This window comes from Pyrus communis, chromosome 5, assembly GCF_041283825.1.
Source record: "Pyrus communis isolate YQ-2024b chromosome 5, ASM4128382v1, whole genome shotgun sequence".
In the NCBI taxonomy this organism is placed as follows: Eukaryota; Viridiplantae; Streptophyta; class Magnoliopsida; order Rosales; family Rosaceae; genus Pyrus; species Pyrus communis.
Genome location: NC_142569.1, coordinates 4,078,519 through 4,104,325, shown reverse-complemented (window position 1 = coordinate 4,104,325; position 25,807 = coordinate 4,078,519). Strand labels below are relative to the sequence as shown.

At 34.8% G+C, this 25,807-nt stretch overlaps 3 protein-coding genes across 6 annotated transcripts; 1 reads left to right on the top strand and 2 right to left on the bottom strand.

The window, feature by feature from the left end:
* Positions 1-590: 590 nt before the first annotated feature.
* LOC137725412 (GDSL esterase/lipase At1g29660-like) lies at positions 591-2,911 on the top strand. The gene is made up of 5 exons (XM_068464076.2): positions 591-906; positions 1,283-1,407; positions 1,511-1,756; positions 2,151-2,328; positions 2,578-2,911. The coding sequence occupies exons 1-5, from the start codon at positions 660-662 to the stop codon at positions 2,796-2,798; spliced, it is 1,017 nt and encodes a 338-aa protein (XP_068320177.2). The 5' UTR covers positions 591-659; the 3' UTR covers positions 2,799-2,911.
* Positions 2,842-11,369, bottom strand: LOC137725413 (agamous-like MADS-box protein MADS1). Of its 3 annotated transcripts, none has more exons than XM_088693847.1 (9): positions 11,071-11,369; positions 10,377-10,615; positions 5,890-5,971; positions 4,918-4,979; positions 4,717-4,816; positions 4,541-4,582; positions 3,578-3,619; positions 3,269-3,444; positions 2,842-3,176 (listed from the first exon to the last, which is right to left on the bottom strand). In XM_088693847.1, exons 2-9 carry the CDS (start codon positions 10,604-10,606, stop codon positions 3,173-3,175), a joined length of 738 nt encoding a protein of 245 aa, XP_088549973.1. In that variant the 5' UTR covers positions 10,607-10,615; positions 11,071-11,369; the 3' UTR covers positions 2,842-3,172. The 3 variants fall into 3 exon arrangements, with proteins under 3 accessions (XP_088549973.1, XP_088549974.1, XP_068320178.2); XM_088693848.1 differs by having other exon boundaries at positions 2,842-3,103; positions 11,071-11,210; XM_068464077.2 differs by lacking the exon at positions 2,842-3,176 and having other exon boundaries at positions 3,265-3,444; positions 11,071-11,210.
* Positions 11,370-21,077: 9,708 nt separating this feature from the next.
* Positions 21,078-25,529, bottom strand: LOC137725862 (serine/threonine-protein kinase 12). Of its 2 annotated transcripts, XM_068464685.2 has the most exons (12): positions 24,926-25,527; positions 24,740-24,814; positions 24,491-24,586; positions 24,198-24,283; positions 23,983-24,103; positions 23,424-23,503; positions 23,155-23,217; positions 22,767-22,873; positions 22,519-22,604; positions 22,191-22,312; positions 21,815-21,926; positions 21,078-21,691 (listed from the first exon to the last, which is right to left on the bottom strand). In XM_068464685.2, exons 1-12 carry the CDS (start codon positions 25,244-25,246, stop codon positions 21,587-21,589), a joined length of 1,374 nt encoding a protein of 457 aa, XP_068320786.1. In that variant the 5' UTR covers positions 25,247-25,527; the 3' UTR covers positions 21,078-21,586. The 2 variants fall into 2 exon arrangements, with proteins under 2 accessions (XP_068320786.1, XP_088549972.1); XM_088693846.1 differs by lacking the exons at positions 21,078-21,691; positions 21,815-21,926 and adding an exon at positions 21,933-22,075 and having other exon boundaries at positions 24,926-25,529.
* Positions 25,530-25,807: the final 278 nt, after the last annotated feature.

The following is a 25,807-nucleotide window of genomic DNA, read 5'->3' as shown; positions in this document are numbered from 1 at the left end:
CGTTATTCTGGCAGGCTTCATTGTATTTGTGTGATCCATAGCACACATTCTTTGCCCCCACGACACATATTCATGCACTCAGGCTTGCTTCAACCAGTTATTCTGCAGCCGAAATATTTAATAAATAAAAAATATAAGATACATCCATGTAAAAGTCATTTGATAACCATTTCGATTTTCAATTTTTATTTTTTAAAAATTAAAAAAAATAAAATAAAATAGTTATCAAATGACCCTTAACTTAATTTGAAAGGTCCATTTAGTATTACGAGCTAGTGGTATTCATCTTCACTTGTAAATAAAAGGTCTTAAACTCTTAGGTTAGATTCTTGCTAAAAGCGAATTCAAATCAAATTATTATTGTTTGTCCATTGTGAGATTTAGCCCACTCCCTCACCCGTTAGTGTAGATAATATTGTATGTATTAAAGAAAACGTTAATTTGAACAACAATTCCCCAATTATAAGTCTAATTTGAAGACAGTTCCTTCGAGTACGCTAATTTTCCCCTTAGGTGGCTTAGTACGCACCATTTCCAATCTTCCCTCTCTCTCTTTCTATATATATAATACCTCCATTTCTCTTTACACTACTGCCTTAATTTTTTTTTTCAGTGTTATATATACAATTTCAATTTCACTTTAGCTATATCATTTCATAATGGCAACAAATGAGGCAGTAAGATGGTTCATGATGATTGGTTTTCTGGTGGTTTCAATATCACAATCTTGTGCTTATGGAAAGCCGGAAGTACCTTGTTTTTTCATTTTTGGTGATTCATTGCTCGATAATGGCAACAATAACTTCCTCCCAACGTTGAGAGTGAACTACCTCCCCTACGGGATTGATTATCCCACCGGACCAACCGGAAGATTTTGCAATGGTCGAACTCCAGTTGACGTACTTGGTCTTGCCTCTCTCTCTCTCTCTCTCTCTCTCTCTCTCTCTCTCTCTCTCTCTCTCTCTCTCTCTCTAAATTTCTTATGCTATATTGTTAATATCATAATCTTACTCTGTAAATTAAGAGCTATAGAAATCATAGAGAAATATAATTTGTAGTTGTGAAACTTGCTTACCGTAGTGTATTATTTACGATGGATAGAGAAGATATCGTCAAAGAGTTCATATATTTACAGTTTGATGACAATACAAGTATCTTATGTTACCGGACAGTCTGACAAGTGAGGATTTGCATATATAAATCGTAATCAGTTTGTTTGCAAGGGCTTCAATGAAAGGAGGCCTAGCTAGCTATAATAAGAACATGATTGTTTACATTACAGCTGAACTTTTGGGCTTTGAGAATCATATCCCACCATTTGCAACTACTTTCGGCCTGGCCACACTTAGAGGCTTGAATTACGCCTCTGGCACAGCAGGAATTCGAGCGGAAACGGGCTCTCAGTTGGTAATAACTAATTAATCACAATACAAACATGATTTATACTAATTAGCAAAGATAATTAGTATATAAATTAATCTTATAATATATGATTAATTCTCCCTTGCAGGGTGTTAATGTCAACTTTGATCGGCAGATACAGAACCACAAATCTGCAGTCTTGCGCATTGCTTCCATACTGAGAAGTAAAGAATCAGCTATGAAGTATTTAAACAAGTGCTTATATTATGTGGGAATGGGTAACAATGATTACCTTAACAATTACTTACAGCCGCGGTTTTTTAACACCAGCCGCATATATACCCTTGAACAATATGCTGCAGTTCTTGTTAGACAATATTCCAGGCAAATCATGGTTAGTAAGTAGTGATTAGTTTTCTAATTGATTAGGCCCGGTTTGGACTGCTTCTTTATGAAAGCACTTGTACTTATATACGTTTTTTCTAAAAGTGATTTTCTTACAAACACATCGAAATTTCTATTAAAATCCAAGTTATTCTTGGAGACGCACTTGGAAGTACTTATTCATGGAAAAGCAGAAAAAGCGTTTCTTTGATGCGTAAACACTTTTAATTTAATTTTCCTATCAAATAATGTGGCCAAAAGCAGTTTAGATTGTAACAAAGTGTTTTTGGTATTTCAGAAGCAGTCAGTTCTCAAATACGCACATGTCTTGAGAACTAAATATCAGTTTTATTTATGTTTTAGAATATTAATTATTCTGTGTTTTATGTTGCTTTTAATTAAAGACTTTGTACAAGTATGGAGCGAGGAAGTTTGCCTTGGTTGGAGTGCAAGATATAGCAAATGCGACCTATGCTTTTAACCAAAAGCTTGTATCTCTGGTAGAAAAGCTCAACGCCGATCTTGGAGATGCAAAGTTCATCTATATCAACTCTTCCTCAGTGACACGTTCAACTTCTGCTGGTATATAGTTATACATGTGGGATATACTCTCTTCATCTGCAATTTCTTTCGTTACAATACTTGTTTTACATGCCATATAATTCCGTTATATGTGACATTCCACTAGTAACATATAAGCAAGATCCAAAGTGTGTATATGTTGCGAAAAGAGTCATACATGGCCTGCGGTTTCACACAAATTAAAATACCTAGCGTGTATATTTAACTTCTGAATTGGTGACATTGATTAATTTGTTATGTTGATTTCAGGATTCAAGGATTTTGACACTAGCTGCTGTCCGGTCAATCGAATAGGCCTATGTGCTATTTTCCAAATTCCATGCCAGAATAGGAGTGAGTATGCATTATGGGACTCATTCCATCCCACTGAGGCCTCCAACATAGTCTCTGCAAGAAGAACATACAATTCCTCCGACCCGTCGGACACTTATCCGATGGATATCAGTCACCTGGTTAACCTCAGCCTATAATCCTGACTAATTATCACACAATCAAGCATATATACACAGATGATTAATGAATAATCTACAATGTAGCTTTGGATATTTATATATCAGACATATATAATAGATATTCAAACCAACATCATGAAGATTCAGTCACATGAAAGTTGGAAGAACTTGTTAGGGTAATGTCTCACAGAAGTCTTAGTAGTACACGTTGCAGGAGGCATAAATATAAAAATACAGACATCCCCTTCCATCAACTAATATACGTACGTATACCTACGTACTTGGTAACGGTCTTCATTCCCCAAGCAGTCTGGACCAATCATCTGGTGTCATTATACACACCCACCATAGAAAACTAAATCAGCAGAAGCGATACAGTCCAAGCATATATATTAACTGCACACGAATAAACGATGATCAAAACAATGTAAATATTGCTGGTAGTTTGTGATAATGTGTTTGATAATTTGGGATTTTTATGAACTTACACTAATTGAAGAGAAATCTGATCGTGGCGGGGATTGTACTGATGATTGGGTTGTAACGCGTTCACTTGGAAATAGTTCCGAGAGTCGTATGGCTGAGACTGCAGGAAGTCATAGCTTGAAGGTCCTCCTCCAGCCATCACATTTATGTTCTGCTGGCCCCTCTCATTCTCAGCTATCTATATATCCAATTTATAATTCCTAGTGAATACTAGCTAAATACGTACTGCATACTCACATAAACAGAGAGACTATGCGCGCGAGCACACAAAAAAACACATATTTTTTTAAAGAAAAAGAGAGAGAACTCGCCTTTGCTCGTAGGAGCTGGTTATTGCTGTGCAAGTCCAGTTCCTGCAAGAGAATTTTGACAAAAATGAAAGCGAAAAAATATCAGTTTGATGAGTAGAACACTCATATTGTTATACGATGATTTCAAAAGTGCGAGCATACAACTTGTTGCGATAATTCACCGTTCGCACTCCTCCCTTTGTTTTTTTTTATCGTTTCACTTTAATTAGTTTACTCAATTACCGAAGCACAAAAATAAGAGAGAGGATTCCAAAGTAGATATATAACATATATATATGTGTGTGTGTGTAAGATGTGAAATTGATCACTTAATATTAATGTTTGGTACATGTAAGATACTGTTAGTCAGCATAGAAGCTATGTGAATTAGAACAAATGGCGATGGGCGTGTTTTAAAAGTTGAAAGAAAACTTAAACCTAACCAAAAATTTGAAGTGTAAAGCAATTTTCACCATTTGAAAGGTATTAGTTTCAAATCATCAAAAGTATGATGATTTATAACAATGACTTTGAAGAAAGTTGAGGTTTCACCATAAAACCAATTGGCAATATAGGGAGTAGACCAACCTCTTATAAGCCCATGCAAAGTCCCTCCTCCCATCAATGTGGGACTCATTCTCAACACGTCCCCTCACGTGTGGTGAATTTTCAAGTCTAACACGTGGACAACACAACGGGGTGACGTGGAGCACGTGTGACCGTTTGGCTTCACACGTAGGACAACCTGCCTTGATATCATGAAGAAAGTTGAAGCTCCACCGTAAAGCTAATTGGTTTTAAGGTGGAACCCCAATTTCATCACATATTATCATGTTTTCTACCATGCATGTGCTAATTAAGTTGATCAAGACAATTTATTGCCGCCAAGCTTTCCAAATGCAGATGAACCACATTTATAATATGTTCAGAAATAAAGCATAAGTAATCTCGTAAAATGAGCAAGCTAAGTTTGAAGAGGTGTACCCTTTTCTGCATGTACTCAATTTCGGCAAACAAGAGCTCATTCTGAAAAGAGTTCAAGATTTGAAAGAAAGAAAAGAAAAACGTGTTAATGGCTATGCAAAAGCTAGAAATATGACTACAACGGACAGTTCAAATTGCGAAAATCATCACAAATGATCAATAGCTTCATTAGACACCTTTTTGGATCGGATTCTGCTAATTCCTTTCTCTAGTTTACTCTCCAGGCTCTTCAGGTCCTTGATAGGCATACTACTCAATGCATCACCCATCATATTCCTGGAAACAACATTCACTGTCAGTTAAAAGGCTGCCAATTCAGAATATAGGATCTGGGAAAGCTTGTGGTAGCTAGGGTTAGATGTCTTTAAGAATATTACCGGTTGGCATTCTGCAAATTCCCGATCTGTGCACGCAATTTCGCTGCTTCTTGCTGGTAGTACTGAAATTTACATCAATAAAGCAATAGGTTAAAACTTTTGAACATTAAAGACTATGATCAAAATTCATAGAAACACTGCTTTAACAGGACACATGCCTTAAGAAATCACAGATACACCTTCACATGTTTGCTGCTTAATTAGGGTTTATATGTTACTACGTACATATGTGTATAAATGTAATACACACACTCACGCACACACTCACACAACCAATTAGTATAATTACAGGTCCATGTAACTATTCATGAATTAAAAGTTAGGAAAAATAAACCAGAAACAGTTCCATTTAACTGTTTTTCCCTGAGAACTTGATATCTTTGTATCAAATTTGCAGAGTATGAAATCACTCCTTGAAGGCAATTATATTAATCAAGATAATAGGTTAACTACTTACCAAGGCATATTCTTGTAAAAGCTTTTGCTTTACCGGTATCTTTGGTTGCAGTGTGAATGAACAGAAAATTGAAATGGATCTTAAACGCTCACCCATATTCCAGGATTTATATATATGGGAAATAATTGATTGATTAAATAATACAGGCTAAAGTGCAAGAGGCTTGTAGCTTAAGCGATGAGGAATATTTACTCTCCCCTCCCACAATATCGCGTGTATAAATTAAATTATAAAGTAATATAGCCTAAGGTTTGATAATGACATCCAAAAAGGAAAACAAGACTTGTCTTAGTCATGGATTATTGGCTTTGTTCAACAATCAAGACCTACATAACTAGTCTTGAAGTCAAATGTCTGAGTAGTTCAAGACTTCAAATTTCATGGTCCCCCTGATGATATCAAATAAATATGACAATGAAATCCCAGAAAGAATTGAATCTAACTTTTAGAATCAAACTCCAAAGTTACGAACTTTTCTGTCAAATAATATCTACATTCAGGGTAAGTCAGTGTACCTGAGTACTAGCTTCAGAGACTGATCCAGTATTTGAAGAATCTGCACATGCCTTCTTGTACCTTTCAACTGTTTCTTTAACACTGCATGGTATGCACTCATAGTATTAATATACGAATCTATACATGTAGGGACCATTGAAATCTAAGGAGGATCCAACATACGACTAAAATGATTAATGGATAACACTTCTAGCTCCAGAAAAGAATCTCATGCATTGATAACCCATATGAGACATTCTTGTTTGGTTACTATGATTGGATTAGATTGGATTGTACAACTCATAAATGCAAGAATGTTGAAAGTAGAAGTGATCATTGTCATTTTTAAGGATATTAGACCTAAAGGAATTTATCTCTTTTAATCCTACCATTTTGAGGAGATTGAAAGGAATAAGTTTCTTTCAAGTGTTTAGAAATTTCTCAAAATTGTTCGTTGACAATTTATAGAACTTTGTGTTCATAATCAGAACCGTTCATATTATAAATCACCCTATAAAAATCACCTTTGGCAAAAATCAATTAAAATTAAGGTCGTTTAATCATCAAACTGTTTAAAAACAAATGAATGGTATTGGTAAAAGCATTACGAACCGTCTATGTATTTGCTACAATAGATTGACTAAACAACCTTAGTTTTAATTTATTTTTTCCAGAGATGATCTTTACAGTGTGAGTCATAATATGAACAGTTCTGATCATAAGCACAAAACTCTATGATTAAAATACTAAGAATTTTGAGTATGAGTTCCTACTCATCTTTGAGTAGCCAAGTATTGTTCTATAATTAATGCATGTATACTAAATTCTCAAATTTATAAGACAGCATGTACATTTATATACTACAGCATTGCTTATGCATTAGACTTTTTAATAATGCTAAGAAATGTATAATCTGAAACATTGTGATAGTTTGAACATAATATGAAAGGCATACCATGAGGGAAGCTACCTAGCAAAAGATTGGTTCTATATCTGGCTTATTTGATCAAACTTTCCACATAAGGGTTTTTGAAATAAGTTCCTATAAACATTTTCTACCTAAATAAAAAAACTGCGAAACTGAAGATATTTTTCTTAAAGCATCTAGGGAGATAAGATGGTAAACCTCAAGAACATGGTGTGGAGTCGAAGCCTTAACTTCCTACGCTGTATTTGAGTGAGGGATTTCCAATTATCAAAGGATTGAGGCCAAGTTACTAAGGAATTGATCATAAAATGTGAGATAGAGGGATTGGAAATGTAGGTGTGTGAGAGAGATTTATAAATGTCTCTTTCCAAGTAGTAAATTGCAAACCCTCTTACATGCCTATGAAATGCGCATCGAGGGCTTTTCTAATTCCCTTCGCCTAGCATTTTGTAGTCTATATGTTACTAAGTTGCCTTTAATTAATCCTTTGAGACTTAGAAGATCCTCAACCAAATATAGTTGGATAGCCTTAGTCTAGTGATACTTTTCTTTCCAAGGCTTAAGTTTGAATCCCCTTCTATTTTGACAAAAGAAAACAAAAGGTGTGGAAACTTAAGATCTTACCATTTTTTGTTGCCTTAAGTAGTAACTTGCTTGAAGTAATGGAAAGCTTTACAATATTTTCTTTTTTCAAATTAAAAGTTTTTCTCTTTACCCCTCTGAATACTAATTACAATTGATTTTAATATTTTTCTCAACTAATTAACTGGGGAAAATATAAAGAAGAAACTTGCTGTCTTTTTCTGATCCAAAGTAATGCATTATGCATTTTATACATGTAGGATTCCAGTCTTAGTTTAACTTATTAACTAAATGGATCTAACTACTATTAGGCTCTCTTGTCATCTCCTCACAAATAGTTTCTAAAACAATGAGTACAAAAATTATTTGATTTTAATTAACTAGATATAAGCACTTTGGTTAATTAGATATAAAACTGCTGATGTTCATGTCAATTTACAGAAGAAAGCAACATGTAAAGGGGGTTCCCAACCACAGCCAAATTTCTAGTGTTGGGAAGAGGGAGAAAGAGAGAAAAGAGGAACTGATTGATTGAAATATAAATGGTAATTGAAGTTGTTTCCACAAAATGCATGCTTATCCTCAGCAGAATTTCTGAGTCAGATTTCTGTCTGTGCTATAAATTGAATTTCTTTCCCCAAGCTCTAGCGCCTTTCTGCCTAGTTTTATTCATTTCCTTAGGCACACATGCTGTCACATAACATTAAGGACTAATTCTACTGACTTGATCTGAGATTTTATGTTTAAATTTATAAATTATAAGGCGACTACTAACGGTCAAATGAACAAACTCTTTCAGTTAACTGAGCCTAATTAATAAGCAAATCTCAGTTCCTTGACACCAGAAAACTCGGTGCACTGAGTTAGACCGGCTGGCCTAATTCAATCAGTCTCTCAACTGACGGATGTGATACAAAACCATATATCAATATCATAATTATACAATTAAATTAAAAAAAAAAGATCATTAATTTAATAAAAAAAGCAAAACCTCACGCTTTACTATGCATACTGATTCCTTAAAATCGTCGAGCTTGTGATTGGTTCCCTGTGCCACGGTGGCACAGCTCCCCAATATGATTGGTTCAACTAGATACGAGGCCATAACTCTCATTACACAAGGGATATTTTCCTGGAGTTCACCTTTTAACCCACCTCGAGTAAAACACAAACAGTTTAATGAATTTTGTATGTTTTATAAAGATTTGATATTTTTTTTATTTTCTGTCTAAAAGACTGAAACTCTGATGAGAACATCAAAGCCGTCTGTTTCCAGCAGCAGAGAAGGCAGACATATAAGCCAAACGAAACGCTCAGAACTCTCCCATTGGCTCGCAGTTGTCGTACGTTGTCTTCTGTTTCACTTGTATCTCTCACACTTAAAACTTGCATAAATATATCTACGCAAGATCTCTGCAAATGCAAATGCCATTCTATGATGCCATAATTTTGATGACCCAGTTGAGCTATGATCTTACTCTCTCTCTCTCTCTAATAATTTGGAAAAATAAATTATAAAAGAATATTGATTTATGAGATCCAATCCAAGTAGAAAAAAAATTGACCAGAAAGGTTAAAATTTTAGGGTTGAAGAACTGGGAAAAGGGGAAGAGAAGCCAGTGTAGGAATCATGACATAAACACCTTTTGTCAGAAGTCAAGAACTGAAAAATCTTGTGTGACGTGACCAAAGATTCTATCAACCAAAGACAAAAGAGAAAAAAAAAGAAACAAAAAAACCAGAACCTAACCCTAACTAGACCGCATCCCGTTTCCAAAAAATGTCAAATTTAAGAAAAGATGACATTTTGACACTTGAGCTGTGGAAAATATGTCTCCTTTACTCGATTTAAGGGTTACCCACCACAAATCTTTGGACAAATTGAATACCCAAAGTGGTTTCTTATGAACCCTAATTTGGGAAATTAGGGTTTTAATTTTCTGAGGGAAATTCCACGTGGTGAAACTGAGATTTGGAGAATTTTAGTTTCTTGGTTTTGGAGGTTGTAGCCAGATTTGGATCTACAGGGAAGTTTGTTTCATATTTCAAGCAAAACACATTTGGGTGCCTTGGAACCCTAATTTGTGCTAATTTTGCAGAGGTCCTGTCAATACATTATTTAATTATTTTTTCATTAAATTTGTACTTTAACTTTCCTGATGTCTATAGCTGACTTGCTATTAAGGAAGTGTCAAAGAGATGGGGGGGGCTTGGTTAATGGGGGCATGACAGCTTGTGTGTTGTAGGCCTGCTTAGCTGCATAAGATGACATATAGTCATGCAGCATATGAGTGAGAGGGAGAGAGGGAGAGAGAGAGAGAGAATATGGAAGAAATCAGAAAGAGAAAGGGAAACAGAAAATTAACAACAATGGAGGGAGGGTAAGGAGCTGATCTCAGAAGCCTGCATACATTCCCAAAAACCAATACTTGTTGCTATATACATCCTAATGATAATATATACATAAAAGAAAGAAAATGATCACCAGATCTATGTTTCCACCAAACCAAGAGCTAAGAAAATGATCATAAACAGAAAGGAAAAATTAAATTAAAAAATACCCAACATTAGTAAGCACATACATGGAAAAAAAACAAAACAGAAGAAAGAAAGACAAGTGAATCTTATAAGTTATATAGAGAGATGAAAGAGAGAGAAAGAGAGGAGAGAGAGAGAACTCAATCTCAAATCAACTGAGTACCATAACAATGATAATGTTTTTCCTGATTAAATCCAGCAAAAGATCTATTTCACAGAAGCAAAAATCTTGAGGACTGAAGCACCAATAACTTCTTGAAATGCTAAATTGTGACAAAAATTTGCACAGAAAAAGAAAGAAAAAGAAAAGAACTTTAACAAGAACAAAGAAATCTTATTAAAAGGTAAATTGAAAATGAAACTTGGGTCTGAAAAAAATCCTAAAAGCCTTCCATTAGAAAAATTAAAAGAATAAGAAGAGAAAATTAAGCAAGAAAATTGAAGCAACAATATTATTACCTGTTGTTGGCATACTCATAGAGGCGGCCACGGTTAGAGAAGACTATGAGAGCAACCTCTGCATCACAGAGTACAGAGAGTTCATAGGCCTTCTTGAGCAACCCATTGCGCCTCTTGCAGAAGGTCACTTGACGATTGGTCGTGTTTTCGATCCGCTTGATCTCGATCTTTCCCCTACCCAATTTTCTCTGGGGAGAGTCGATTGACAAGGATTTGTTTTCATTGGCCATGGTTGCAAGCTGAATCAATAAGAACAAAGAGATCTATCAATTAAGCACCTTTTTTAAATAAAACAAAAACCCCAGAACTTCAATTACTATATTCTTGATCACCAACAAAAAGTTTGAAATTATCTTGCAGAAACAAATGAAAATTGAAAACTTGGTGCAATTCACCTACAACAACTAGGTAGCTTAAAAAATAATTGAGTAGCTAATTAAGCTAGCAATCCCAAGTTAGTTCAAGAAATTGTGAGCTGAACAGATTTGATGGAACTAAAGTTTGAATTTTCATATTTGTTTTGGATGATCTTGGTGAAAAAGATTCATGGGGCTAAAAGAAGTGAGGCAAATGAACAAAATTTAGGAGACAGTGTTTGAGTATTTTGATCAATGAAGCATGGCAAGAACACACAAAGAAAAGATCATAAGATGATGATAATTAAGGACAGAAACAGAGGTTTCTTTCTTTCTACCTTTCGGGATTTTTCTCAGGTCTTTTTCTATCTTTCTTTCTCCACAAATCCAAACGAGGAGATAAGCAGAAAATGGAAGTGAGGTGGCATGAGGGGTGTGTATTTATAAGGGAAAAAACGACATTTCCACAATTACTTCAAATTTTTAGTTATTTTCTAAATTATTTACTTTCAATCTTTAATCTGCAAACTTTATATTTTCACTAGCTAAGCGCATGAGGTTTTTATGTATTGGAGATGAAGCAAAAGAGAAAACATGGGAAATGGGGATCACTCATTTGATTCAGACTCCATCAACCATTCATTTTATTTATTGTTCATTACTTATTTATTTAATTATCAAATATATTTTTCTTGCCTGTGAAACATGAAAGGTAATAGGGGAGAAAGAGAAAGGAAAGGTACTTTCTGAAAGCGATTACTAATGGTGTGAACGTGACGTTTGGCTAAGCGCGCGGCTAGCTAGCTAGCACACCTCCTTAGGTTAAACGACGACCACATCAAAACTTTATTTCATTAAGCGGGATCGACTGTGTGAATTCAAGAACGGCACTGCGTTTATTTTGTGTCAAATATTCTGTTAACTTCAAGTATTTTGTGTCTTTTCTTAGAGTCTTCTTACACGTTTTCCTAAGTCTTCATCTACTCCTTTTACCCTGAGTCTCTATCTCATAATCGCATCTTCTAACCAGAGCATCTGTAGGTCTTCGGTTTATGTATCCAAATCACCTTAACCGATTTTCTCTCATCTTACCTCAAATATCTTCGTTCTTAATCTTGTTCTTTCTCGTGTCCTCACATATTTAACGAAGCACTCTCATCTCCGTGACACTCATTTTTTTTCATGTGTTGATGCTTGACCACCCAACTTTCCATGCCGTAAAGTATTGATGACCTTATTGTTGTCCTATAAAATTTTATCTTCAGTTTTAGTGACTTACGACGATCGCACAACACACCGGATGCGCTCTTCCACTCCATCCATCCAACTTGTATTCTATGGTTGAGATCTGCATCCAATTCTATGTTCTTTTGCAAGGTAGATCCAAGATAGCGAAAGTGTTTGCTCCTTAATACGTCATGATCTCCAATTCTCACCCCTTATCATTTGAACCCATGTTCCTATTAAACTTGCACTTCATCTACTCTGTCTTTAACCTACTTGGGTGAAGACTTTTAGATTCCAACACTTCTCACTAAAGGTTAAGCTTCACATTTAATCTCTCTTGAATTTCATTTATTAACACTATATTGTCTGCAAAAAAGATACTCAAATGGATACTTCTTGAATATGTCACGTTAACTCATCCATTACTAATGCACAAAACGTAAGGACTTAAAACTGAGCCTTGATGTGACCCTATAGTTATGGGAAAGCTTTTAGTTTGTCTTTCGTGAGTTCTTATTGTAGTCCTTGCTCCATCATACATATTGTTTATTGCTTGGATATATACTACTTATACACCTTTAGGTTAAAATATTTATAAAATAATATCCATGTAAAAAATAGATGAACAAAAACTTAAGGGAGTTTTTCATCGATTTTTTGTGTATCTTACTACAAAGGAGGAGAGTACTGAAGGTTCAATTTACTAAACAATTCACCACCTGCTTTTTTGTGTACTTCTACTTTCAGAATATTTTATTTATATGTTTCTCTAAATTTTTTATTTATTGTAGTGAAATTAATTTTTTTTAAAGTAGGTTACTCAGACCTCATTTAATTTTAGTTTCTAATCTATTTGAATTTAGTTTCTTAATTTGGAATCCGTAAGATATGGCTTTTCTATCCCCTACCTAGGTCAAGAGGTTTAGGAAATAGAAAAAGTAGTCGGTCTTGGTGGAATGAGAAAACACATATACATGTGTGCGCGTGTGTATCCCAATTTCCCACAAATATGAAACATGATGTCAATTTATTTCCTAAGAAAATATTGCATAGAAGTATATCACTTTGTCCGCCATATGTCCAGCCATGCATATATGCAGCTCTTTAATATGCTGACTTATAATACAGCAAGGAGTTCTTGGCGTTGTAGAGAAGAGACCAATACTTTGTTGTTGTGATGGCCTGGCCATGGCTAGCTTGTATTTGATATTTTCCATAACTAATCCAATTTCTCGTCGAATCAAAAACGAAAACGTTGAGCTGTCGATGACCATTGGGTGTAGTGATACTCAGTCTCAATTTTGATGAAAACTACTTTCAGCCCAAATCTCATGAAAAACAATTGTTAAATTAAGAAAAGAGAAAATTTTAGCGGGGACTTATCTTGATATTTGGACATTGTTTGATTTTTCCGTCCAAACTTTCAATATAGTTTGAGCTCTTTTAAACTTTCAATTCGTATTAATATACCTGGAAAAAGAAAAGTTTTGATAATTCAAGTGTAAGAAATTTTACAAGCTTGCAGATCGGAAGCAAATTCAAAGGCATCCCCCATACTAAATGGACAAAAACCAATCCTCAATTTGAAGGAACAATGGAACAAACAGCGAGGAGAATATTGACATGAAACTAAATTTAAAATTTATAGGGCAAAGTGAAACAAGACGTATAATTCGGTGACGTTTCTAATTTTTTTTTTTTTTTTCAAAAATAAATTCGAATTTCTGACTTTTAACCGCATGTCCATTCGATCTGATTTGACCTAGGAAGAGAGGTAGCGCCCACCTGTGTACGTAGTACTCCTGGTTGATCATATGTTTGTTTGTTATACGTACCATTTCACTCGTGGTTTGTAGAAGACATGTCACTTTTCCTTACCCACCTAATTGCAAACACAGGGATGATAACAAGTTTGAGAGGAGATGTGTAATGTTGGCCATGCTCGATCGACATTGGAAAAACATATATCATCCATCTTTCTCTTGTTTTTACCACATACATATAATTCGACCTACTGTATATACACTACCCATTTAATCATCGTAGGTGCTTTTACATAGAGTAGTACATTTGGCCACCATCCATTGTTGAGAGTATTATCCCGCATCAAAAGATCTTGAGCATTTTCATTCATTATCAATTAATTTTACGGTAGATGCTAATAATTTTAATATGATACCAAAGTAAGTTGGAAAAGAATGTTGAAAGCATGAAAAAGAATGTATTTAACATCTATTTTATAATAAGATGGATTGCATGTTTGGTATGTACATGCATGTAACGAATGTCCTGAGTTCATCTTAACATGTTTACATATTTAGAATGGAGAAAGTCATGAATCAAATAAGGGGAAGAATGAATGAGTTTCCCCTTAGTTGCTATGATTTATGATTTTTCAATAATTGGATTACAATTTTACTATAACCGCAACATTTTTCAAAAATTCAAATGTGTGTTGATACATGAAAAGTCACGAAACAGAATAATTCAAGGGGAAAGATAAACACATCATTTTTAGCCTTTTATAAACTCATGTTTGATCACGACCGTTGATTTTGTTTGACTTATTCAATTTAGTATGGTAAAAAAAAAAGAGTGTGAGAGAAGCTAAAAAGGGGTGTGAGTAAATTGTGAGGATGTGAAGGTTAAACCGTAAAAGAGTTCCATATTGGTGAACGAAAAAACTTTGCAAGGGCTTATAAGAGATTGGGTCACTCCCCAAATTACCAATTGATTTTACGGTGTAACCTTAACTTTCTTCATGATATCAGAGCAAGTTTGCCTACGTGTGAAGCCTAACACCCACACATGCTTCACGCCACCCAATTCTTATGTTGTCAATGTGTTTGGCTTGAAAATGTGTTAGCATGAATTTTAGCGAACTAATATCCAAGATCAAAATATATTTAGGGTTTACTTGATCCCATTCCAAGTAAAAACACATGCGCGCCAAGATGAATTTTAGCCAACTAATTAGGGTTTAACCAAGATTAATAAAACATCCCAATGTTTTCCTTGGTACTAACTTTATTGACTTAATTAATTAACCTCATGTTGTAACAGGAAAGTTCTATTCAAAATGTCTGAGTCTATACATAGAGAATTGGCACCACCGTTGTCTTCTCTAGCTATGAGGTTATGACACATACTCTATTCCTAGCGTTGTCTTGAATATTGTCGATTTCCTCATCTCTCGTTTCTTGTTGTTCATGTGATCATCAATGCACCTTCATCTAAGCTTCCACTGCCCATAAATTTCTTTCACCATATGAGTCCATACATATATAACACATCACTGACGCTAGATCCTAGATGCCACACAACAGTATATGTATATATGTGTATTGTTCAATGCAAATATATGCTCTCATTGTCTCTTGTACATATGTTACCAGTGACGGATCCAAAAAAATTTATTGGGGGTCAGTAAGAATAGTGCACGAAGCGCACAAAATTTTTTAGTTGGTATAGCATGAAAATTGGCATTTTATTGAGCTTTAGAGGCCCGAGGTCATTTACCAAGTCATATTGCACGCTTGTTGATAGATGCCAATAGCTTCCGAACGAGCATGTCGACTGATATCAATAACTTTTGAGCAAGCATGACTATAGATGCCAACATATGCCAAGTGGCCTATCGAAAGATGTTCATGGCAAAGCATACAAATGCATGAGGCTAGCAACTACTTTCCCCAATGCCCATAGAGGCAATTTGTCGAACAATTGGACAACAGCTTTCAACGAAATCTCAAATTTTCAAAGAATAGCACTCTTCTATGAAGAATTTCTGAGTTTAGGGAGTCAGCTGACCCACCTTAACCCAAGGTGGATCCGCCTCTGTATGTTTCTGTGGTGACTCCATAAATATTGTATGATCAATCTTTAGTGAAACATCACCCTCAATCATTTGCCATGATTTGATTATTATCTTCTTCTTTTTTCTTTCCTCTGTGAATATATGTGTGCATAAGCTTTCTCAAAACGTTCCAATACACCTTTTTATCGCATTGCATCATGTCTGAGGTTTCTTAGTTCTAAAATAGGAAGGCCATGGTAATTCTCCATGTTCTCACAGGTCCTAAGTACTCTTTATGGTTCACAACAAGAAAATATCCCCCATATCTAGAAGAGGACCACATTGAGAGCAACTTAATATATCATAAAACCCTACTACTCATACTGTCATACATATCCATCCACACCATACATGGTAAATGTTAAATAGTGTTATCGGTCGCTAGACTCGACTCTCTGGTGTGATTTCGACTTCTATGAATTTCTTTATCGGTACGTTGGATGCGATTGAATTCCCGACCTGTCGTAGAGTGAACGGTACAGTCGAAAACAAATGGAAAAAAACCTAAGAGACTTTTGGTAAAAATGGTACTATGTATAGCCCTTTGTTGACTTTGTCCTGAGAAAGGGAACCCTAGCTATGAACATCTTGTAATGTGATTCAACAGAAAGGAAAATTAAAGTGAATTTGGTTTTGTTCAATTGCCCAATTTAGTTGATAGGACTCCAGGGAATTTCCTAGCGGTTCAAATTGATCTTACGATTCATTGTATATATACTAGTAATGTTTTCACGAAATGTTCAACCCTTTGTAAAACCAAAAACGAGAAAGCTTTGAATTGTTTAGCTAAGAAGGGAAAAGAAAGTAGTTTAGTTTATAGATGATTACCTCTACAATACCACTTTAGGTGTAAGTTTTGCTTAACATATATGTGTGTGTGTGTGTGTAATGAGGGCAAGTCTGTGGCACCATTTTTTACACAACTTTTGATACACATTTTTGCAGGGGCCACTACACAATGTATTTTTAACGATCTTAACAGTCTTTCTTTTAGAAAATTATTCATAGATTGTCACATCATTCACAGATCAAACTGCAAAAAATTAGACAAATCCAAAATCATTAAGACATCCATTAATTTGTAGTGAAGAAAATGGACCAATTATACAAAGAAACTCTAAACCCTTAATCCAACGGTCTTGTCAGATTTGAGTGATTTTTGGTATATATACATGATCTTTGGGGGAAGACTTAATAGATAGATTGTTCGAATTGTTGAAATATTACGAAGTTTGTCCACCAACAACATGTGTCAAAAGTTATGTAAAAAGAATGGTGTCACGGATCTATGCATATATGTAATAACGTTGTAATTAAGTTAATTATTGATAAGTAAATCCAAGTCCAAGTCCAAGTCCAAGTCCAAGTCCAAGTCTAATGAAACTAATTATATTATCTCCAAAGGCAAAGGGACCACAAAAGCAACAAAACATTTCTTTCAAATGATGTTGAGAGGTTCATGTCTTCAATGCAAGACCTAATACCATAAATGCATCATGGACATAATTTCATAGTCCATTGCAGTTCACCATCTTTTTCACTTCTTTGAAGGGTTCTTCTATTTTTTTTATTCATGGTTTTTATTAATTTATGAACTAACTACTAGTAATTATAAGTTTCTTAAAAATCTTATGAGGTAATTAAGGGTCTTGTACAAGATGATGATATGTAACTCAGGTGATCAATATCATTCAGTTGCACAAAGGTCCTGCGTTTAGTGCCCCCTCCCCCAATATCTCATGTTTAGAAAAATAAAAATAAGCACCTCATGTCCTCATCTTAAAGTTGAAGAACCCTAGCCACTTAAACTACAGTCTTGTAGTATTTTTCTTTATGTGTAAGTATATAAGAGATTTTAGATTCAAATCTAGTGAATGATGAGTTCGAAATCAAATTTCCTCCCAACCCTTAATGTGGTTATTAACAAAGAAAAGGACATCGACATATAAAAATTAAACATTTGTCCAATGAATATCCACCTAAAACGGTTGCCTTGGATAACTTTAAGTGATACACTTATAGTAACCAATGGGTCGCTCTTTCAATAGCTTACTAAATTTAGCTAAACGGTCTGCCGAAGTCTAAGCCTTGCTACATGGCAGCTAGCAATGATATATGTACAATGTATTATGAACTATAGACCTTATCATTGATCTTTTTATGCTTGCTAGTGTTGCAAGGCTTGTACACACATTAAGTTATTAAATTCAATTATAGATGTTCTACAAAACTTCCTCATTAGAGGTTGGGTTAATTGTAGTAATGGTTCCAGAACTTTAATTCTAGTTTAATTTTCGCTCCTGAATTCTCATATCAGTTTCTTTTGTCCTCGAACTTAACAATGTGTTGCACCATTGGTCATTTTCACTAACACCATCTTTTTTTTTTGTTTGTTAAATCTAGGGGTGTATTAGGAACTTCAACATAAAACTTCAATAAATAATAAAAGAAGCTAAAAAAGAGAATAAAAATTTATAAATTAATATCTAAAACTTAAAATAAGATGAAAATTGAACTATCAAAGTACAAAATGAAAATGGTTGAAACTATGAAAAAAATTTCTCTATATTCAATTTTCTTACACAAAAAAAAAAAAAAAAAAAAAAAAATCTAATTTTTTTAAGGGTTTTTTTTTTTCCTCTCATTTCTCACTTTTAAATTAATTTGTAGTGATGTGGAATAAAGTTCCTAATATACTCCTACATTAACGGAAAAATAGACAGTGTTAGTGAAAATGACCAATGGTACAATACATTGTTAAGTTTGATGACTAAAAAAGCTAATATGAGAGTTCAAAGATTAAAATTAAATTAAAGTTCAGCGGCCATTGTTACAATTAAGCCTTAGAGGTTATCTCTCATATGTTAGGGATTTGATTTTAGCTTGGCTGCGATCTCTGCCTCCATGGCGGTGTTTACCCCGTCATCGACAACGGTGGCAACTCAAGACAACAAGTGAGTTCTTGATCTTATGGTTGTGACCGGAGGAATACTTTATATATTTGTCTAAATATTGTTAATGTACCATCTCTTGTATTTGTATTATCGTTGTGGCTAGTGGCCCTTTGATGCCAAATTATGAATGCAATTACCTTTTGATGAAAAAAACCCTTTAATTCTAATCCTTAACTTGTAACTGTCATCACTCACCACCAAAAAATTTTCGGCGTCATATTCAATTTGGTTAAACATTTCATGACATGGAAAAAGTTTGAACTTTGAACATTATTTTTACCGTTAAAAAGAGAAATACCGCTTGCTATATAGCAAAGAATTAGCCAGTGTCGTAGGTAGAATTTAGAGTACTTATTTGAAAAGAATTGCTTTTCTTTTTTGTTTGTTTTTTCTTGAAAATATTGAAAGCAAAAGCCTTTCATCTCCAAAACAAGAATGTAATTGAAAAGAGATGAGAGAAAGTGAGAGGTTATGTTGGATTAAAGCTGGTGGTCCTTCTGAAAAGGCATATAGTCCCCCTTGTCACTAAAGGTTTCACTCCTTAGCACAACCACTCCAACATTAATTCCTCTGTCATGGGCAGCTCTTTGAATTCCCACCTCAAGTTGTTCGAATATACTTAGTTGACGTTAATGTAATTAACATATGCATAAATTATGTGCGTACAACTTTCGTTCTTTATCAAAGAACATGACACTACCCATGTTCAAATGAAGGTTGACATTTAATAAACTCATGGATGGCCAGGATTATTCCTACAAATTGTAATCCTCTCATAAGATTGCAAACATGACACTAGCCCTGTTTCAATGAAGGGAGACAGGTAATCAGTATTCATATTTTTTCTTTAGAAAAATGTTCGGGAGACCAAAATTTTAAACCGTTTTTCGTAAATTATATGATGTGACGGTTGATGGTTTGCCTCATTTTTTTTAAAGTAGTCCAACCATCAACTACTACATCACAGATTTTACAAAATATAATCTAAAAAGTTTGTCCTGAACATTATCCTTTTGCTTTAAGAATCCACCGTCCGAAGGACAATCATGATAGCATTTTTTTTCTTCTTTTGGGTGGTCTGGAATACAATTATTGTTTTCTTTTCCAATTCCATGCTCACTTTCTTTCTAAATTATTGAGTTGCAACAGTGGAATTTTCTAGTACCCACGTTGCACAGTAAAGAATGCGAACAAGTTTTTCTTTGTCAATTTATAAGAAATACGAAGTTTTAAGTTGGAATTGTTAGCTTCATATACATATAAATTGTTCTTATTTTTTTTTTTTTAAAAAACAAACTTAAGTTTCTAGGGTGAACTTATTGTCAAACGTTGTTAAAAATGAATTATCTTCTTACCCAATTGATGCAGTTACAAGACAAGATGCATTTCACATAAGGAATTACCTTGGCTCGAATGGATGAGGAGGAGTTCCTCCTCAATTCACCGCGTGACCGATTTATGAAACTTCATGTTTATAATCTAAACCGTTTATATTATAAGTCATTTTGTAAAGATCATCTTTACAAAAAAAAAAAAAATGATTAAAATTGAGATCGTTAATTGATTTTTTTTTTTTTTTGTACATATGTTATAAAGTAATTTATAATATGAACGATTTCGATCATAAGCACAAAATTTTTTGGAATACCATTCATCATTCAAAAGATCTTGTTAGAAAATCAAATTGGACAATTTAGGGCCTCAAATTTTCTCAATTTTGACCTTCCAAAAGATCTTGTATACGTAATTAAGTTGGTCCAATTAGTCATTCAAAAGTAATTGGCTCTAACACAAATTGTTAGGCTATTTCTTTTTGCGTTATTGAGCCCTAATAATTAGGTGCAACGGCTAGTTCCACGACTAGTAAGGCCCTTCTCAATGGATTTTGCTCACAAAGTTATATGACCAACCACAAAAACTAACCCGACCAAGCCACAAAAAGAAGAGAGTTTGTTGTATAAGCTAATTAACTTGTGACCAGAATGCATGCAAAGACAAAAGAGGCACCCAACTTATGTTGGGGCACTTGGGGAAAGAAAGCTTCAATAAGCTAACTAATTACTTTATGAAGTATTCTTTTTTTTTTTTTTTTTTTTTTTTTTTTTTTTTTTTTTTTTTTTTTTTTCCAGGTTTTGGCTTGTTTGTCAGGACAGTATGCTCACTCTTCTGTATCTTGATTTCGCCCTCTTATAGATTTTTTTTTTTTTTTTTTTTTTTTTGGGCAATGCCCTCCTATAGATTAGATAATTTAGAATATCACGTCAGAAAATTTCTGCTCATAGCTCATGTTCACAATGGCTGCAGCATGAATCAAGTAAAATTTGGCCAAAATCAATTCAAATAATATCTTTCATCGTCAAAAGTTTACTTAATGCTTACAAAGTTACAAGCAACCTATCTATCTTACAAACTCAAAAGCTCGGCATGAGCACGAAGATGACTGGATTATCATTGCCACGACCCATGGTGATGGAACGCAAAAAAATTCATGGAAACATATATGAATATATATATATATGAATATATATATATATATATATATATATATATATATATATAAGATGACTGGATTATCATTGCCACGACCCATGGTGATGGAACGCAAAAAAATTCATGGAAACATATATGAATATATATATATATGAATATATATATATATATATATATATATGATACATAAAAATGTAGTTACATGCGAAAAATGTTGTCAGAAGGCGATTCTCTGCTGTCTTGACAATAAGCTTTTTTTGTCACCAAGTTGGAATGAGTAACTACGGCTGGCAGGCTGTTAACACAAATGCAGAAACGGTTCCTGTTTTATATGCTGCTGGTAGAACGTGATGAACGACTTCTGCTGCCTTGACCAGAACGATTTTTCCGAAACATGGCTTCAAAGTTTTGAAAGCATTGCAACGGTCTAACCTGTACATGTTATATGTGTAGGGGTGGGGCAAAAGGGGAAGGAATATTCAGCTATGCAAGTAGTAATGCAGGAACATAAAGGTAAACAAAGCAACAGCAAACCACCACAGGTAGAGAGGTCACCTTCCATTGACTTTTCTGACCAAGATTGTTATACATAAATTCCAGCCTTAATATTATTTGCCTAAATGCAGGTCTTTTAGCTGGATTCTCGTTCCAGCACTCCTCAATCAACCTGTGAGCAGGTATCACATTAACAAGATTAGCCTAGTTTTTATGACCCTAAAACACACAGAGGTAAACATAGAAGTTTTTATGAAGAAAAGTGAATTTGATTTGCATCCCAAAATCATAGCTCTCTCTCTCTCTCTCTCTCTGAAAGAACTACACAAAACAGAACGGTAAAGAAGTTGACAAATAAGCGACAGTCAAAAGTCATGACAAAATCTCACTAGTTGAACATTAATTTTAATGGATAAGTTGGAGAAAGTTGACTTACTCTCTAAGACCATGTCTATAAAGCTTTTCTGGAGCTCTAAAAGGTGGGCGCTCTTTTGCAACATATGCTTTTGGAACTTCATTATCTTGCTGGGCAGCAAATGGTAGGCAGTTTTCTATCATCTACAAACAGTATCTTACAAAGTCACAAATGAAGCCTGATACATCAACTGATTGGTATGAACTACTTGGCATTGATATTATGTTCTTCTGACAATAACTTATTACTAAAAACAAACGTTTACTTAGATGAGGGTACACACTAAGATGGCTTACCAATAACTTTATAAATACAGTTGGTCCAGTATTTAGAAATGAGTCATATTTACCTCTTGTAGAATTAGAGCAAAAGAGAATACATCCACTTTGGTATCATATTCTTCGTTCTTGAAAACCTCAGGAGCTATGTATCGACCTGTCAATCAAATTAACACATTCCACTCAAGACTACAAACACATATGCTCGCTTGTAGATTTATCCAGGGCTACTAAGCAAAGGAAAACTACGAACTTTTCTTGGCTAGGATCTATAAAACGTATTAGCTACAACGGTTTATTCCCAGAAGAAAATACTCACATGAAGTGTCTTGACAAATCAAAGGCCTATCCTCTTTAACTGTCAGCAACTTGCTAACTCCAAAATCTGCAACTTTCAGGTGCCCGGAATCGTCCCGCAATATGTTCCTGTTATCTTACTCGTGAGCAACATAAAAATAAGATGCCAACTGTTCCACGCTATTATGAGAAACAAGGATTCATCTTTTTATGAGAAACAAGGATTCATCTTTTTGGTAGTTCAATGCCAATATCAACATATGCTTTGCTCAGCAAAATAGGGAAAAAGAAGAGGGGTAGACCATTCGGTCTTTTAGATCACGTAAGTGCAAAGTGGAATGGGACTTTGACATGGGTTCAATTCTTGCCAAGAAAAAGAAAAGGCCAACGAAGAAGAAGAAGAAACTTACGAAGGCTCAAGATCCCGATGAATTATAGCTTCTGGCTTATTCTCATGCAAATAACTCATTCCCCTGCAAGATAACAAAAGATAGGTGGTGAGGAAAAATATCCAAGTACAATACATAATCTTACTCTCACAACAAGAATCAACCAACTAACTTTTCTTGTTTTATAGCTACTATTAGTCAAGCATTGATTAGTACATAGTCTCTCTTCATTTGTTAGCTAAAGAAATTCGGAACAAGATAAGCAAGGCCAATTCAAAGTAGTACCATACCTTGCAATATCGAGTGCAAATTTTACAGCTGTAATTGGTTTTAGTGCTCCTCTTGTTTTCAAAAATGCACGAAGGTCTCCCTGCAATCAAAAGACAGAAGAATAAAGATTTAAGATCTAAAGAAAAATCTAAATTGCACCGGTTTTTAAGCTATAAACTAACTATTTTCCTCTCAATTTTCAATGGAACTGAACAGAGAAAAATGCTCTATGAACACTAACAATGTCATGCCTATTTGATTCTGGAATTTTCAATGAAACCCTAAAACTATATTTGACGATTAACATATGCAAAAAAGGGTGGCATTCTAAAGAGTATCATATTCCACTCCACACTATAACATAGGAACTTCAACTTTTACTAGTAAACATTATGAAATAGACTCTTCTCACTATTTCAAAATACAGAGAGATGCAATGGTCACAAATACAAAATGAAGAATAAGAAGGCCAAATATAAGCACAGAATAAACAAAACACGGGAATGGTAAGAACTCAGGAAACTATAAACCATGGCATTACTATTCCATGTTAAGAAGACCAACGGAATGGGAAAATACCTTAGGCAAATATTCTGTTACAATCATCATTGGACTGCTTTGAGTCACTGCACCCAAAAATTGGACTACATTTGGATGTCGTATCTTTTGAAGCAATGCAAGCTCATCCCTGAATGCCTTCCTGAAGAAAGACCAAATTGACCTATAAATTCAAAGATCATAAAGCAAGGAAATCACGAATTGAAAAAGCAACGAACAGTTTACAAAGAACGCACACTTTATCCTCATCAACAAGCACTTCCTCCGCGAGCAATTTAACAGCAACCTGTATTCCCCGCCAGGATGCAGTACGGTATGTTCCCTGTTAAACAACAAACGGTTGAACAGAATCAAATAAGGCGAGTGACAATACTAAAAGAGGCACAACACCCAATTGAACAACTAATCAAAATGCTTATAAAACACACAAAGATAAGATGGTTCCAACTCCGAGAGGTGTAATTCATAACAGGGGAAACAAGAAACCGCAAATCTGTATACCGAAGTAATTGGAAAACGAGAACTTTACCTTGGTAATTTCACCACTGTTGGTAAAGTCCAGTTCTTTGGGATCAATTTCATACTCTGGGACTTCTCTGGCATGCCTAACGTGCATGGGAGCCATCTGAATGTTGAACTCATACAAATTAGAATACAAAACCAGCATAATATACAAAATTAATACAAACCCAAATCATAAAACACATTTAGCTGAATTGGGTTTGTTTAATTTGTCAAAATTTAAAAATTCAAATCAGCTAAATTAATCAAAAAGTACCAGAGGCTTTGCCCCACGCTTTTCCAGAAGCTTGATCACGTCATGGTTTTTATAGTAAATAGCATCTGAAAGAGGCTGTTTAATCAACATTAGATTATCACTAATCACTAATTAAACATATTAATTTCCCATTTTTCAAATTTTTACATTGGAAATGGGTAATTATTATTTCAAAATTTCACTTACGGTGCTCCCCCATCGGTCTTTGGGGTCAATGTCAGCACCGCGGTCGAGCAGCAGCGAAACGACGTTGGTGAGCCCCTGGCACGCGGCGACATGGAGCGCCGTCCGATCGTCGATGTCCCTGAAATTCACATCCAGTCCCGAATCCAGAAGCTCCTTAATCCCATCCAAATCAGCTTCATTGGCCAAATACATTAGCTTCACTCGGGGATCGATCCCCTCTGGATCATCCTCCTCCCCCACGCGCTTCTCCAGGTCACGCTCCGGCGCCAGCGATGACTGCTTCCCCAGTGTGAACCTCAACGGCTGCGTTTTCAAATCCATTGCCAGCTTCTAAGACAAGTTGGAATTTTCTTGGCTTGAGTATCAGCAGAAGTGCTTTTCTTTACAGCAATTTGCTATATACGCGACGGATTTGTAGGAAAAGTGCTTTTAGTTCTACGTTCGCGATTTCCGTTTTTATATTTTTCTGATGTGCGCCTCACCAACGAACTAGTCCTGGGGACAGTTGGCGTCGACGGTGAAGTGTGAACTGTCACCTGCCGAGTGTGCCACACGGGAATATCAATTTTTCCTCCTCTTTTTTGGGGGATCGTGAGGGATAGTAGGTTATAGAGGTGAATTGTCTGCTTTCTCATTTTCAAATTCTCTTCATTCCCTCTTGTTTGTATGGTTACGATTAAATCACGTCAATATTTTATATTTTTATCATTTTTTGTTTTATTATTTTTATAAAAAATTAATATAAAATGTTGACGTGGCTTAATCGTGACCACACATCACAGGAGGACATGAGAAGAGTATGGAAATGGGAAGGCACACAATCCACCTCCTTAGGTTATTGAAGGAATTTTGGCTTAATGATGAATGATTATTGAGTAGCTC